The sequence below is a fragment of the Pseudorca crassidens genome, chromosome 17 (assembly GCF_039906515.1).
Source record: "Pseudorca crassidens isolate mPseCra1 chromosome 17, mPseCra1.hap1, whole genome shotgun sequence".
NCBI lineage: Eukaryota > Metazoa > Chordata > Mammalia > Artiodactyla > Delphinidae > Pseudorca > Pseudorca crassidens.
This window is the reverse complement of record NC_090312.1, coordinates 38,177,324-38,194,889: the sequence shown is the minus strand read 5'-3', so window position 1 is coordinate 38,194,889 and position 17,566 is coordinate 38,177,324. Positions and strand designations below refer to the sequence as shown.

General features: G+C 32.1%; 1 protein-coding gene across 11 annotated transcripts in view; it reads left to right on the top strand.

The window, feature by feature from the left end:
• Window positions 1-17,566, top strand: part of VPS13B (vacuolar protein sorting 13 homolog B) — a 798,169-nt gene that overhangs the window by 110,802 nt on the left and 669,801 nt on the right. For all 11 annotated transcript variants that reach the window (XR_010936247.1, XM_067711645.1, XM_067711646.1 and 8 more), the window contains exon 16: window positions 7,493-7,617. Coding sequence is in view for 10 of the 11 variants with exons in the window: in XM_067711645.1 (XP_067567746.1) it covers window positions 7,493-7,617 (125 nt within the window). In the remaining variant the exon portion in view is untranslated. The remainder of the gene's footprint in view (window positions 1-7,492; window positions 7,618-17,566) is intronic.

Below are 17,566 nucleotides of genomic sequence, written 5' to 3'. Positions count from 1 at the left end.
TGATTTCTTTGAGGTGAATATTTGTGAGAGACAATGTTTTATAAAGCAAGTTTAATACATTTTTTTTTAGTTATTTTCCTCTTATTGAATTCATGTTAATTTCTTAATGCCAAGGAAAACTTTATTACTTTAAATCAAGTTATGTAAAGTTAATTATTGGAGACTTTGCTCAGCTCTTCCATCTCTTTTTTTTTTTAATAAATATGTGATACATGCCACCGTAGGTACTTACAAATAGATAAGCTCAGATGTTGAGTAATAAGTGTTTTTGCTAAGCAAATACACATGTATAATCTAAGTAGAGATAGCATGTACCTAATTAAATTCTGTTTTATGGACTAAAGGAAGCTATGTCAAGTTGAAATCAAGAATAAGTACTAAAGTGAGAGAGTGGCATGGACATATATACACTACCAAACGTAAAATAGATAGCTAGTGGGAAGCAGCCGCATAGCACAGGGAGATCAGCTCCGTGCTTTGTGACCACCTAGAGGGGTGGGATAGGGAGGGTGGGAGGGAGGGAGATGCAAGAGGGAAGAGATATGGGGACAAATGTGTATGTATAACTGATTCACTTTGTTATAAAGCAGAAAGTGGCACACCATTGTAAAGCAATTATACTCTAATAAAGATGTTAAAAAAAAATAAGTACTAAAAATGCACTAAATTTTATGTAAAGTACTGAAAATTAGAGAACTCCAAAAATAAACTCCTGGCTTTATTGTTTCATGCTTTATAGTTTGATGTTTTGAAGTTCTTAAATATTTGTGTCTTTTTTTTTTTTTTTTTTTTTTTTTCGGTACGCGGGCCTCTCACTGTCGCGGCCTCTCCTGCTGCAGAGCACAGGTTCCGGACGTGCAGGCTCAGCGGCCATGGCCCACAGGCCCAGTCGCTCCTCGGCATGCGGGATCTTCCCGGACTGGGACACGAACCCGTGTCCCCAGCATAGGCAGGCGGACTCCCAACCACTGAGCCACCAGGGAAGCCCAATATTTGTGTCTTTGTAGAGTAAAAAGAAAGCAATTTAAAGATACTAGTTTTAGATCACCTCCAGGCATATTTAAATTTAAGGTGTTAAAATTTGATTGTTTTCAAACCATGTAGAGTGGAAAAACTCATCTTTTTCTAGATGTCCATGCAAAGCCCATTTTTAAGATGATGGAGAAGGAAATTCTACTTCCTTGATGGAGGAGTTGACAGTATTATGTTACAAAGGGGTGTGGACATAGGAAAGTATGATTCTTTGGACATAATTATTATAATGATCTGTAACAAGTGTTTTATGTCATGCGGAGAGTAGCAGAAGGTATTTTTGAAAGTTAGATACATACTTGTGCTTTTTTATTCACTCCCACGATTAATACACCAAGGTGTATGATTTTTTTTTTAATATTGGCACAACTTGAATATCAGGTTATATTGTTAAGAATATTTGCCTTGTTTTATCAAAGCAAGTATAATTTTAGGCAGTTCTTTCCAAGGTATTCTACTTTCGTGGGATTCATTCATTTGGTAAATACTGAGTTCTTTCCATACTGCAGACACTCAGCGTTAAAGATGAAACAGGGATGCCCTATCCTCAAGGAAAATGGTCACCTAAGCTATTGGTCACCAATATGGTTGTCATTCATACTGACATAAAAGTTATTGGAATAGTTGTTTACCACTACTATTTGTTAATATGTTAAATGCTCACTTGAATTTCCAGGGAAATGTAAGAGTTACAGTGTAGTCTAGATAAAGTTTTGGTAAGTTTGATTACAGCTGTAATGGATAAGTTAAATGTCCCAGGAAGTCAGGTGTTGGGCATAGTATAATATATGTAGAAAAACTTTTCATTGGTATTAAGAATATTGAATACTCTCGGGGCTTCCCTGGTGGCGCAGTGGTTGAGAGTCCGCCTGCCGATGCAGGGGACACGGGTTCGTGCCCGGGTCCGGGAAGATCCCACCTGCTGCAGAGTGGCTGGGCCTATGAGTCATGGCCGCTGAGCCTGTGCGTCTGGAGCCTGTGCTCTGCAACGGGAGAGGCCACAACAGTGAGAGGCCCGCGTACAGCAAAAAAAAGAAAAAAAAAGAATATTGAATACTCTAAAAAATAAAGTCTTTAGTCTTGACAACGTGATTACATTAAAAAAAATTTCATTGCATTTCTGGTGCTTCTTCAGTGGCCTAGTACATTTTAAAAAAACTTTCAGAACTTGGTAGAGCGTTTTAGTTTTGTGACTGTTTGGAACTGACGAAAAATACCGATTTGTTTTAAGGTTTATAGCAGTTCATGTTACTTGGCATGATTACTGTAACCTTTGAGGAAGTTTTCAAAGTTTAATTTTCATTATTACAGTGTTGAAATATTACAGTGGAGGATTTAGATGTCTATTTCATGTGTCTTTGGCATTTTAGACTCAAGTAATTTTCAATTAAATACTCAAATAAATGCTTAAGTTTTAATTTTGTGTATGTAAATGTGACTGTATTGACTATTTGACAAAATAGTTTATAGTTCCCACTTCATGTAATGAAGTTTATTAATTGAGAGTTGGCATGGGAGAAAATATGCAGGTGAAACTTTCATATGTCTTACCAAGTCCTCTGTATTTAAATGCTAAACCCATTTTTGAATAAGTGTGGCATCAAGTAGCTAAGACATTGAAAGGCACCTAAAGTTTGAAACATATATAAAAAATAAGTTAGTGAAAGCATTATGTAAACTATAGAAAAATATATAAATTTAAGGCCTTTTACTCATAAGGATCAGCTATGGCAGATGCTTCAGAGAGATCAGGAAGGTTATAGTAGAATCAAAACCCTTTGAATTTTTTGGATTTGGGAGTTTCTGACCTCCAGTAAATAGTTTTCCCTGGGGGTTTCAAGGAATTGTGCTTTCACACATGGCTGGTGGATATATAATTGGTATCATTTTGGAGAGTGCTTTTGCAGAATCTAATAAATTTGAAAACACATCTACCTTACACCCATCCATTCCAATTTTCAATATATATACTATAGCAGGGGCCAGCAGACTTTTCTCTGACGGTTCAGATAGTAAGTGTTTTAGGCTTTGTGGGCCAAGAGGGAAAATTTAGGATATTGTGTAGGTACTTAAATAATAGAACAAATTTCCATGAATCTTGAGTTGACAGAATTCAAAATGTAAGATAGGACTCTTTTTTTGTAATACAGTTTTACTAATGAGAAGAAGGAATTCTTTTTCTTGGGATAACATTTCACCTAATTGGGGTTTCAACTTAGTATTCCCTGTCATCAGTTCAGTTATAAATGTACATGTGTAAAAATTATTCTTAGGTTGTAGGTAGTACAAAAACAGACAGTGGTTAGAATTTGACCTGTATACTGTAGTTTGTTGACCCTTGTCCCAGAGAAATTTTTGCATATGCAGATATGTACAGCTAGAGGTCTATAAATACCCACATGGATAGCTCTCTGAGGCATAATTTTTGGTGGGAATGTCAGGAAGCATAATGGTATATATAGTATGATGCCATTTATGTAAATTAAGAAAACAAAATAGTGCTAAAGATTGTTCACAGATATAAAAGGGTTTATAAAGGTATAACAAAAGGGTGGGATACGTTCTGAACTCCTGAAAGTAGATTTGGGCGATCTGGGCATCTAGGCTTGGTGGGGGTGCCAATGAGACTAGCGTGAGGGTCATGGATCAGGTAAACTTTAGTTATGTTGTAAGGTTTTAAATTTTTAAATAATTTTATTGAAATAATTTACATACCATAAATTCACCTTTTTTAAATAATAGAAATTAGTGATTTTTAATATTTTCACAGAGTTAAAGCAACCATCACCACTATCCAATTCCAGAACATTTTCATCACCCCAAAAAGAAACCATTAGTATTTACTCTCCATTGACTCCTCTTACCCCCTGTAAACACTAATCTCTTTCTGTCTCTATGTATTTGCCTATTCTGGATATTTCATATAAATGGAATCATACAGCATATGGTTTTTTGTGGCTGGCTCCTTTTGCTTAGCATAATGTTTTTCAAGGTTCATCTATTCTGTAACATGTATCAGTACTTTATTACCTTTTTATGACTGAATAATGCATTGTTTAGATATACACTATATTTTGTTTATCCATTTATCTGGTTGGTGGACATTTGTGTTGATTCCAGTTCTTGGTTATTAAGAATAATATAGCTATGAACATTTCTATATAGGTTTTTGTATAAACACAGGTTTCATTTCCCTTGGGTATATACCTAGGTGTGGAGCTGCCTGTTCTATGGTAACTGTATCTTTAACATTTTTAGGAACTGCCAAACTTTTTTTTCCAAAGGGATTCTTGCATCGTTTTACTGTCCCACTAGTAGTGAATTAGGGTTCTTATTTCTCCACATCCTCACTGACACTTGTTACTACTGTCTTTTTGATTTTAATCATCTTGGTGGTTGTGAAGAGGTATCTCCTTATGGTTTTGATATATGTTTCCCTAGTGACTAATGATGTTGAGCATTTTTTTTTCATCTGCTTCTTGGCCATTTGTATATCTTCTTTGGAGAATATCTATTCAAATCTTTTGCCCATTTTAAAATGAAGTTATTTTGTCTTTTTATTGTTGAGTTGTAAGCGTTCCTTGTGGATTCTGAAGGATTTTATTTCATTAAAAGTATAGGTGACAACATGACATTCATTTAAAAAATTCTGAGTGATGAAAAAAATTACTTATTTATTGTTTCCTCACTTAAATTGTTGGTGGAAAAAAATTAGGAGAAAATACTTAATTTCTCTCCATAAGAAAAGAATATAAGTATCAGTTTCAGTCCAGTGTTTCTTTTTGTTTCAGTGGATACATGAATAGAAACTAGATTTAGAGGGTTTAAGGAATGAGTAGGCAATGAAAAAAAAGGTGGCATTTTCCAGCCTACTTTTTCAAGATTTTTGCTGATGACAGATGAGAAATGGAATTTTACTGATGGTTGGAGGGGAGAGGTAGTGATGAGAAAGATTGTTTTTTCTTTAAGAGTAAGTGGTGAATCAGCCATATTTTTTTGGAGAGGGGAAGCAGGGAATAGAGAGAGGAAGCAAGGCAGAGTGAAATTGTGAGCTAATAGATGAGCTAAATCAGATGAAACATCATATTGCTGTTCCAGCAATAGGTAATTATGAAGAAGTCCTTTATCCTTTTTAGACTTTATTTTTCCCATATGTAAAATGAGGTGATTTAGTTAAATTGTTTTCTTATTGGATTCTTTAAAAGGTGGCACTGCATATTTAACTTTCCATTTAATGTCATGTGTAAGTCATCTTAGTCAAGTTGACATTTCCTTCAGCTAAAACTTATATTAGTAGTTGCGCTTACTGCTTCATACATTCTTGATGCCTCAAACTGTTGGTTTGCAGTGTTGTTAATAAGTATTTTTATTCTATTTCTGAATATATGAACAATCCTGGTGAAAACAACCTCAGTTCATACTGTGCTGGTTTTCCTTTTTCTAGATAAAGTATTTGTAATCTTGGTCAAGGGTTGTTGACAAGTTATTCGGTTATATAGGTATTGTAAATCTGTGTGTCTTACTGCTGTGATTTAAAAGAGAGAGTTGAAATTGGTTATTTTGAAATAATTATTTTTGATGGTTATTTTGAAATAATTATTTTTGATTTCACTGTAATTTATACTTGCTTGAATGTTCTCTGGAGTCATCTCTGGACAACATGTACATTTAGTAAAAACTTAAAAAAATTACAGAATAATATGCAGGACCTTCCCCAAAGTGCCTTGCAGTTCTGCAGACAACCAGAAGGGGATCTCCTCAACACCCAGTTTCCATCTGAGTACATTAATGATAGTGTCTGTGATTATACTGTTGGGACATTTATAGAGTATTAGAAGGTGACTCGAGAGAGTTCTTAGTTGAACACAGATAATCTAGTTTGATAAAGTATTACCCTGATTCATATTCTAGAAATATTTGGAGGTTGGGCATCGTTTGAATAATCATGCTTTGTATTAAGTGGTATTAATAATTGCAAATTTCAGAAACTTTTAAATATTTGCCCTTTCAGAGGAAATATGAAATGCTGAAATTGTACAGTGCCCAGTTCTTTGCATATAGTGTTGCTTAGAGCAAGTCTTCAAAGAATATAAATGTGGCATAACTTAATTTTTAAGGCTGATCAATTAAGTATTAGAAACATGCTTTTTTCTTTTTCTTCTCAGTTCTTTATTTCTTGCATCTTGGTTAATAGTGGGATTTATAGTAATCAATAGGTATATCACTTTCATTTTTCTTGATAGTAATTAAGTAGGTAGGCCCTTTGAAATGCAGTTTTTCTTTGAAAGTACAAAATTCTAACTAATGTTCATTTTCCAAAATGTTACTTCGTTCACTGAAAACCGACTTTACAGGAAAAGATTTGACATTGTCAGTTTGATGAATGGTAGGAGCAGAATAGCTTTTTGAAACTGTTTGGAAGCAGTTTAATATTACTTTCTAAGAAATTGATCATTAGTTTATGTTCATTAAATGAAAGTATTTTGTATTGGAAATTAGTTACTGAGGTATATTTTAAACATGTTTCACTGTAGAATTTAGCAGCTAATATTAATCCTAGAGATAAGAAAGTTAGTGCTTTATAAACCCAAGGAATAAAAAATAATAATGAAACAAATGTTGGGGTTAAACGGCTTTTGCATGTTGTTGGAAAACAGTAACTCTTTGTTTTGTATCTGTGTGTCAGTGTTTCCTGTTTGAGACATTTACTTTATTGAAAATAATGGAAGAAGAAATATATTCAGTTCTCTGCAACGTTTCGTGTAAAATGTGATGTTACATTGATTCTTCCTATTAAGGCAAATGTAGTTTTCAGGAATTTCAGGGAATGCTTATAAAATTTTTGAGTGTGACATGCTAGTTTTAAGAATAAACTTATAAAGAGTAATTTATGCCATGTACCAAATTACCTGAGGTGAAAAACCTCAGCCCTACCATTATTTTCACAAAAGAAAGGGAAAAGATGTAACATTATTTAGGATATGTTTGGATATCCTTTTTGTGTGTGCATACTGTAAGTTGAAGGCAAAATACTTTCTAAGATTGTTTTTGTTGTAGTTAATATTCTTTTAGGAATAAAATGATATAACAATGATTTATTAACAATATCTGTGATGTGCACAATGTAGTCAGTTTAACAGAGAATATGTGCATTGTAGCAGACAATAAAATGCTAAATGAGAGTTATGTATAGAAATAAAATGTGAAACCTAAAATTGGTCAAAAGAAGAGTAATCTTGCAGGGATATGAAAGAAATATTGTGTATTTAAATTTCTTAATTCTGACTTAGTTAATGTCAGATTTAATAGAAGAAAATGTTGATGTTTGGGAAGTGGAAAAAGACATCAGAACATATTTAGTGTGCAGCTGTTGTAGAGCAAATTGAAACTGACGTATTTCATCCTGTGCTTACTAAAACTTTGTCTCTGTGAACATTTGGATCTTTTCTTTTTGTTGCAGATATTTGGTTTCCAGGCAGGACTGACCTCTTTGGATTGTAGGGGATCTTACTGCATACCTGTACCGATTATTCCCTCTTTCAGCACTGCTCTTTATGGTAAACTTCTGAAACTGTCCACATGCTGGTAAGTATTGTGTTAAAGTATGGTTTATGGTAATTTTCACTTATTATCTTAGGAGGGGAAAAAACCCAATCGTATCTGTCTTATGCCAGTGTGTTAGTTTTATATAAAACCTTAGAAAAATATGTGAAGTTAATACTTCATGTATCTTTTTTTTACTGAGATGTTAAAAATCTCTTTTAAATATCTGAAATCTATTAGGTTATAGTATTTGTGGTGGTGATAACTGTTGTTGGGGTAATAACTATCAATCCATATCGCAGCTATAGTAAAATGTTGCTTTTTCACATTGTATAGGAACTCCAGGGCAAGTACTTTATTTTTTTTTTTCTTTTTCTTTTTTGAGAGGTTACAAAGATTTTTTAATAAGTTGCAAATAATATCAAGGCCAAAGTATTTTTCAACTAAGTAACAATTTCATGTGTATTCCTAACCACTGAGTAAAGTATATCCATGACATAGATTTAGTATATTTGACATGTCTGTTTACAGTCACTCTGCATTTGGGCAGAAACTGATTTTAGCCCTTACTTTCATTTAGTATTGGATTCCTTTATTTGGAAGTCATTCTTCCTGAATTAAAAGAGATTTATAAAAAGAGAGTCAATAGTTACTAATCATACCTTTTTCTTTTAGTTGAAAGCAGTGTTTTTAATATTAAAGAAATAATTGTTTAAGTGTATGAAATAAGATTTAAATAAATGAAATTATATTCTAGTGAAATATTTCTGTATTTTAAAATTTGGATCATTTCAATTATTGGGAATACATCTTTGCTTTTTCCTCCTAATTAGTATTAAGCTTATTTTTGTAGGATGTATTTTCATTAGTTATTTATGAAAAGCAACATAACTTTCAGAAAATAGATTTGACTTCTTTAAAGTACTTCATTTGTTAAAAATATAGTTCCTTTAATAATATATAACTTTTAAAATGAAATTTGTGAAGTAAATGCTAACATTTTCAAAGAAATTTGCCTGTTGATTCAGAAAATTAAAAAAATATAGAACTTGAAGTTAATTCAGTCTTGGAACCAGTTCTTCTATAAAGTGAAATCACTGTTAAATTACTTTATTCTTAATTTCTCTTGATAAGTTTAATTTTGTCCTTAGTCATCCATAGTCCTCATATGGCACTTATGCTGTGTAGAGATTCACTTTTCAACTTTTTATTATTGTTTACATGTTGCATTTGAGCCAAGTATTATATTCTGATCTATTACAAAATACCATGACTTACCAGTTGATAAGTCAATATCAACTTTAATAGATATTTGTATCTGTTGATTTATTTATCACTCATGACCCTAAAAGTTTATTAGATACAATGCAGTTCACCGTGGGAAACAGTTAAGTTCTTTTTAAAAATAAAACAGCCAAAATTTCCAAAGTGAATTATAGCCTTTTTATGAAAAAAGTTGAATATTTAAATAGGTAAGACTTACGTCAAGGATGTGTAAGGCTTACTCTAAATATTGCCAAATTTGGTTTAAAATATATCTGCTGACATCTAAATGAAAATATTCCAATTAAGTACTAAAAGCATGAGATCACAGAATGCTAATATTTATTTGGATGTGATTTTCTTTTTTTGTAGTTAAGACCACTTCTACATTATTTCAGTGGTATTTTTGCTATGCTTTACAGAAGTATGTTGTTTTGAAATAGTTTCTTTAAATTGTTTTCCTTAGCAAATACAAAGTAAACTATAATTATTCTTAGCAGCTCTAAATTGAAAGTAATCAGTACAAAACTCAATAAATTGAGATGTATCTTAGTTAAATGAAATGAATAAAATACCAGATAAAATACATCATATAATACTTGAATTAAATAGAAATCATATGAGAACTGAGAATTCTATTTAACTGTTGCAGTGAGTGAGGATTATGTCAGCTCTGTCCCCATTCATGGTCTCTCCCTTCCTCAAATTATACAAGCTGTTTCATTTGGACTTTTAAAATTCACATTTCAGAGTTTCTTAAAGCACATTTATGAAGCTGTGTTTATATTTCATGCTGTAATGAGAAGAGCATATTTACTACAGGCCACAGCATTTGAAACAAAGGCATTTTATAGCACATTGAAAATTTTTTAGTTGGTACGTTTGAGTTAGTAATGAAAATCTAGATTTTACTTAAATCAGCAAAATAGTGTATAATTTTTGTTTTAAAATATTTCTAAATTGAGATATTAATTATATGTGAAGCTGCAAACAAATAATATTTAATTTAATCAGGTTTGGTAATTTTTAAAATGTGTGGCTTAAGTAACATTTAAAAAAAGTTATTTCTCTCCCATTTAAATGTTCATGTTAATATATTCTAACCTGAATGAGCAAGCTATTACAAAACTCCAGTTTCTTAGATTTTATTTTTTTCAAAATATTTTGGTTACATTGTATCTTTCATTCTATATTACATAGTTTTCAAACATAAAAAAATAAACTTTTCAAAAAATTTTTTTTCATTTTTTTATATCAGGTTAACTTTAGCTGTTTTAGTTCTTTCGAACAGGACTGAAATGTGTAGGGTGTGGTGAGAAAAGCAGTGACAAATAATAATTAATGACATAAATCTTGAGCAATTAATTTAAATTTTAACTTGACTCTTTTTTTGGTATGAGATGTTTAAAAAAGGGCAGTAAATGGTTGGTTAAAGGACAATAAAGTATGATAGCATTGTTTTTGCTAGCAGAATTAAGCATTGGTCTACTGTCCATAGTTATATTATAAATTGCTACAGTGATAATGCTTTTAGGCTTTTAGATATATTCTTGGCCTTAACATTTTTTTCAAAACAGAGAAATGATAGACATTTCAACTCTTTCAAAATTTCTGATTTAAATATTAATATCTTATAGAAAAGTATGTATATTATGATGTTTCATAACTGAACTGAATGCTTGGTAACCAGCTGCAAGATCAAGAAACAGAATATTATCAGCATCCCAAAAGCCTCTCTCTTTCATCCTCCTCTAGTGTTAATCATTATCCTGGTATCTAATAGCATATATTCTTAGATTTAATATAAATGGAATCATACAACATATATTCCTTTTTTGACTGGTTCTGTCACTTAAAATAATTTGTCAGATTCGTCTATACTGTGTAATGTAGTTTTTAGATAGTTTGCCTTTGTCACTATACAATGTTATATTGCATGAACATTGACGATTTACACATTCTTGATCTGCAGTTTTAATTTAAAAATAGGTGCCTGAAGTTTGTGTCAATTTCTTTTTTTATTCCTTTGCCATTTTTTCTTTCCCTTAAGATGCTTCAGTTGTATTAGGGGATATTAGATGTCATTAAATATTTTTCATTTTTCTGTGTCTTGATGGGCACTTTGCTAAGTGTTGGGATTGGGGAAAGAATAAAGTAGAATGCAGTGAGGGTAAAAGATATCCCCTCACCAGGAAGACTTACAGTCTAGTAGGGGAGGACACAGACACAGATGAAAACAGTTGTCATTAAATTGCAAAATTGAGGCTTAAGCAGAATGTCTTTCTTGTTAGTTTAAAAAAATTAGAGAATTTCTCTAGGACCTCAGGAATGGCTTCAGAGAAGTGGCATTGGAATTGGGCTTTAATGGCTGAATCAGTTAGATACCCAGGTATTCAGAGGCTGGTTAGGGTGTAGAGGCTTCTAGGTGACAATATTGTCTGGACAAAGTCAGGGTTAGTCCATTTAGATCTGTGAAGGGATACAGTGGGGGAGGAATTTGGAAGACTACTTTGGGCCTGGACTTGTACACAAATAAGGATGTCTACACTTTTTAATATGAACACTTAAAAATAGTTAAACCAGTTAATCAGATATTCATTAGTCGCATTACTTTCTGATCAGGCTGTTAAACTACGACCATAATATAGTTTCAAGTTCACTTTCTCCTATAATTGAGGGTTCAAAAATGTGATCTTATTTATAAATAAATTTTGGAAGTTCAGAGAAAAATTACTTTGGCTTAGAAAGTCATGGAGGAAATGGAGAAGGTAACTTTCAAGCAGGTTATTAAAGAATGGGTAGGATTTGAAAGACAATACTGTACTTTTTTATACAGTGTTAGGCACTTAGTTTAACAAAATTTTCATAACAACCCTGTGAGGTTAGGTGATATTCCCTCTTATAAAACTAAAAAAACTCAGAGAGGTTACATAACTTGTCCAAAGTCACATAGTGGCTGGACAAGGATTCTCATGGAGGGTTATTTGATTCCAAAGTCCTTGATCCCTTCCTTACCCGAAAGGAGTGAAGATATAAATTATCTTTTGTTAATCATCTTTGAAAAGCTCAATATACTTTCTTGCCTTATAGTAAATATGAATTTCCATGTGTAGAGAGGCTAGTTATGATAGTACGGCTAGTAAGTCTGAATTCTCCTAGTAGCAATTAATAGTATATAGATATTACTATGCTGCTAATCTCGTAGAATTGAAGTTTATTAGAGTTAGGTGGAATCTTAGGTATTATCTCAATTTCTGAGACTTTATGACATAGCTTTGATTTATGGTCATCTATCCAAGGCTTGAACATTTTATTCAAAGGGAGTTAGCTACTTTCTGAGGCAGCCAGATTCATTGTTGGGCAGCTCTAAAGCTCTTTCTCATATTGAATGAAAATCTGTTTCATGTTTCTTCTTTTTCATAATTATTGCTTATTTATGTCATGAGCCATTTTCATACTCATAGGAATGTGGGAAAACACGTATTTCTTTACAAGATTAAGGGATCCATCTAAGTATCCATTCCTTACTTAGCACAGTGCCAGATAGCTTGGTTTTGACTAGTGAAGTTATTGAACAGTTTATTTGTGGGAGGAAGCTGCTTCTGTGGAATCTGTGTTTGAGTTCAGTGTTAAATGGGAAATACAGGATTTGGTGCTAGTAGGTTCATAGTATTGATAGGGAGAGGTGATCCTTTTGCCTCCCTGAAATAGAAACTGAAGCAGCCATTTTTCTGCTGTAACACCAGAGTAAATACTTTTAGCTTTAATGGAAGCTGGGCCCTTCAAGTATAAAAAAAATGCCCATAATATTTATTAGCAAACAGAGAATAAGTAACCCACCCAACAGGACTGAAAATGGTGTTTGCTTAACTGCCCAGTTTGAGGCCTTAGGAACATAGAGTTGGGTGTTTTTAATGTTCCTGGAGATAGATCTTTTTAATTCCCTTGTTTCCAAAGCTGTGTTTATTTTCATCTGTCTGCTTTTGTGATTCAGATTCACATTCTCTGTAGCAGAATGTCTTAAAACTGGTAAAATTTAACTGAGATGTTAGTTCTCTTATCTCCACTTGAGTGGCAGCAGCCTGATTTTCAGCTTTGGTTCTTCTGGCGTCTGGAATATGATTTCATGGACTGTTTTGAACTGAAAAGAGACACCAACATCATCTATTACAATCTTCTCATTTCAAAGATGAAAAAACTGAATCCCAGAGAGGTCAAGTTACTTAGTTAAGAGCACACAGTTAATATCAGTGCCTCGATTTGATTTTCATTTTCTTGATTCAGGGCTCCTTCAGCTGTATCACACTGCTTTAAAAATTATTATTGTTTTAATTTTTATCATGGTAAAATTTACCATTTTAACCATTTTTAAGTGTAAGTTCTGTGGCATTACGTACATTCACGTTGTTGTGCTGCTGTTACCACTATTCATATTACCACTATCCAGAAATTTTATATTCTGTACCCATTAAAACAATAACTCCCATTCCTCCTTTCCTTCAGCTCCTGGTAACTACTATTTTACTTTCTGTCCCTATGAATTTGACTATTTTAGATGCCACATGTAAATGGAATCATTGAATATTTGTTCTTTTGTATTTGGCATATTTCATTTAGTGTAAAGTTTCAAGATTCATCCATGCTATAGAATATATCAAAATGTCTTCCCCTCCCCCTTCCCCCCTCCTTTCCTTCCTTTCATTCGTTTTTAAGTTTGAATATTTCATTGTATGTAAATACCACATTTTGTTTATTTATGCATCAGTGGACATTTGGGTTATTGCTACCTTTTAGCTATTGTGAATAATGCTGCTGTGAACATGCATGTACAAATAATCTGTTCGAGTCCCTTCTTTCAGTTCTTTTGGGTATATACCTAGAAGTAGAATTGCTGAATCATATGATAATTCTATGTTTAATTTTTTGAGAAATTGCTATTCTGTTTTTCACAGTGACTGTACCATCATTCCCATCAACAGTGCACAAGGGTTCCAGTTTTTCCACTTCCTTACCAACTCTTATTTTCCATTTTTTGATGATAGCCATCCTATTGAATATAGAATTATATCTCATTGTGGTTTTCATTTGCATTTCTCTAATGATTATTGGTTTCTTTTGAAGTATAGTTTGCATACAGTAGTATGTTAGTTTCAGATGCACAACATAGTGATTCAGCATTTGAATAAATTATGAAATGATCATGGTAAGTCTAGTGACCATGTTACCATACAAAGTTTTTACATTATTATTGATTATATACCTTATACTGTATATATATCCCCATGACTTATTTATTTTATGACTGGAAGCTTGTACCTCTCAATCCCTTTTACCTGTTTCACCCAACCCCCTACTTCCGCCATCTTTTCAAGTGCTTATTGCCATTTATAATCATCTTTGGAGAAACATATATTTAAGTCCTTTGCCCATGTTTAAATTGGATTGTTTTTATTGTTGATTTGAAGGTGTTCCTTATATATTCTGTATATTAATCCCCTATTATATATATGTGATTTTGTAAATTTTTCATCCAATTCTGTGGGACTGCATTGCTTTTCAATGTTAAGTCTGTCTACTTTAACTCCAAAGCCAGAAGCTGAGTTTATCTCCTTTATATCATTTACTTTTTGTTTGAAATGTTAACTTTTAGATTTGACACAGTTTTTCTTAAGAATTGGTATAGCTTAAGCAAGTAAAACGTGGTAATGTGTTTATTTGGAATAGGTCTACTTAATTTGGGGAAGAGAAGAAAGAGATGAATTTGTTAGAATTCTTTGGGTTGTTTACAAGTTTATCTTCACAGTATTTTTTGCTCTTACTGTTTGTGAGATGGCTTACTTATAATAGATTGTTTTTCTACAAAATGATTTTGTAACTTTTTGTGGTATAGGGAGATCTTTTTCTGCTTAATTTTCTTCTCATGTTTTAAAGTTATATATCTGTTAAGCTCTGCAAAAGGTAGATGTAGTGCTTGACATATGGAACTTATAAGTCTTTAGGTTATAGACAAGTTCAGTACTGCAAAATAAAACAAAAATTAAAACAAATGAAAAAGTGAACAATTAAATCAAATGACCATTCACCTCATTACTTTCTTTTATTCGGAATAGGTTAGGAGGACATAGAAGGTTTTAGAAATAGTAGGAAGGTTGGGTTCTTAGTACCTGTTTTTAACATGAATTTATAAATACCTCATGGTTCCCATTCTGGGTGGACATATATATATGTCATGTTTTGAAATCCATATGCATATTTGCTTCATCACCTTTTTTATTAGCAATAAGATGTATTAATTATGGAAACTTTTTAAAAAAATAGGTAGTGCTAAAGGAATCCAAAATTATTTTCGTGAGTATTATTTATTAAAAAAAATACTATCATAGGCCTAGTGCTCATTGCTATTCAATTTGAAATCAAAGAGAATATTGAAATATAGCTCTTTGAAGTATTATCAAATGGTAAATCAGTTCAGCCAAGGCACATACTCTGATTACAAATTATTTCTCTAGTGATAGATATTAACATTGAGTTTAACAATCTGATGATAGAGAATATGTTTTAACAAATACAAGCAGATATGAACACTTATCTGTGTATAGTCACATAGCTAAACATTTCAGGATAGACTGGGATTCATATGTTAGTTTCTGAAAAATCCAGCATTGTTTGCTTTTTTGCTCTGTCACATCCTCTTGAAATGGACATACATTGCAGATACAGGTTTCTGTTTCAAAGATAGGTGAATCAAGTGAATGAAAGAGAGGCGAATCAAATATTTCTTCATCAAAGTAAGATTCAAACTTATCGAAATATGTGAATGGCATCTATTCCAATCAAATAGCTGTACAGTTCTTAAAAATTTACAGATCTTTTAAAGAAGCTTAGGGAAGTTTGAAAGTGAGACATACAGCAGTCTTCATTTGTCTTTGACTCAATTCATGCATTCATTTTGTATGTCATCTTTGAATTTCCTTAGAAAATACATTTTTTTGCCCATCTGAAATTTTAGATTGAGCACACAAGTATGTCCTATCTTGTGAGACCCTAAGTGTGGGGTAAGTCCAAATTTTACAGCCTTAAAGGAAACAAAATATGCGTGCTTTATTTTATCTCATTAGCCTATACGTTAGAGATGGTTAAACATGATCACAATGAAAATAGCCCATCTGATCAATTTCTCCATTACATCATATGGTAAATTTGATTTGGACAGTTCATAGTGCAAACTGTTCTCATTACAGTTTTCTTTTTTGATTTGGATAACTTGCTGAATTTTTTTTCTTTTTTACTGTTATAGCTCCCTTTGTAGCAAATGGTTAGGTCTTACTTATATTGTTTACTAAGGTGCTGTATTTTTATATGAACTGTAATCTCAGGTCAGGCATACAACAGTGGACTCATGCTGGATGCTCTGTACTTAATGTAACTTAATCTTCCATCTTATGGGATTCTGTGTTGTGTGACTTGCCCTATTTTGTTAATGTAGCCATTTTTTCATTATAAATCAAGCATTTCTTTGCATATTTCTTAGAATCTTTTTTTGTTTTGCTCATACTGTTTTTGTCTTCTACTGTCTTTTTTAAAATGCTTAATTCTTCTTTTGTGTCTTCATCATGTTGATTAAAGCAGGGAAGGCTGACCAGAATAGACAGGATGCATATTTTCTTCAATTTTTGAACAGTGTTCCCTAATCCGTTACAGTTTTTTTTTGAAACTCCAGGGAGGTTTTCCACTATGTTTGTCTGCCTTTTTGCATACTTGAGCTTGTTCTTTATTATTCATTCAGGTCTATTCCACAGATAGGTGATGAATGCCCACTGCATGCCATACACTCTGCAGGGCCTGGCTAGAGATGCACCAATAAACAAAATAGGCAAGATGCCTGCCCTCATGTCAGCAGAGAATACACAATAAATTAAAGGAATTTTAAGGAGAGAAAAACTGCTTTAAGAAGCAGTGTATATTGTCTTTTAAAATCTAATTATAAAATTGTCCTTTTTGCTGTTTTGGGCCTTGGAAGGAGATGCTTACATAGTTTTTAACTGCATAATATTTTAACATTATTCAATATTTTTCTGTTAAATTTTATTAATGATTTATGTTTGAAGTGAAAACCATCTAATTAGTATTAAAGCAAACAGTGATTGGAACTGAAATATAGGTTCCTACAGATAAGTGAAAACTAGTTGAATTAATAAATTAAACATACTGTTTTTTTATTTTCCAGCTTTATATAAGCTTTTCTAAAAATTTGATTTCTCAGCAGTTATTTTAACATGTACACAGTCTCCAGTATTTATGGAGGTTAACTTATATTAAGGCCTTTAAGACCTATTTATAAAATGCACATATTTTTAAATTGTATCCTTGCTTTATACTCTTAACATCCACTCTTCTACATTATAATGTTTAGTGTGAATACACCTCAAAAATCCATAAAGTCCTTCTAATTAAAAGCTTTATTTATTGTATTAAGATAAATATGTTCATGTGAAGATATATTCTTTGACTACAAATTACTGAGATTAATTTTTCTGGCAGGACTTTCAGAATATCATTACTTCATCATCACAGCTCATGCTGATAGTTACTTTCTGTATTCATTGAGAAATACTTGTATTTCTAATTTGCATATAATTTATATTTGAAAAACTCATGAACAGTTATTTTTCAACTTATGTGTCTGTGAGAAATTTGTGAGAATTTTAATAATATAGATTTAATATTA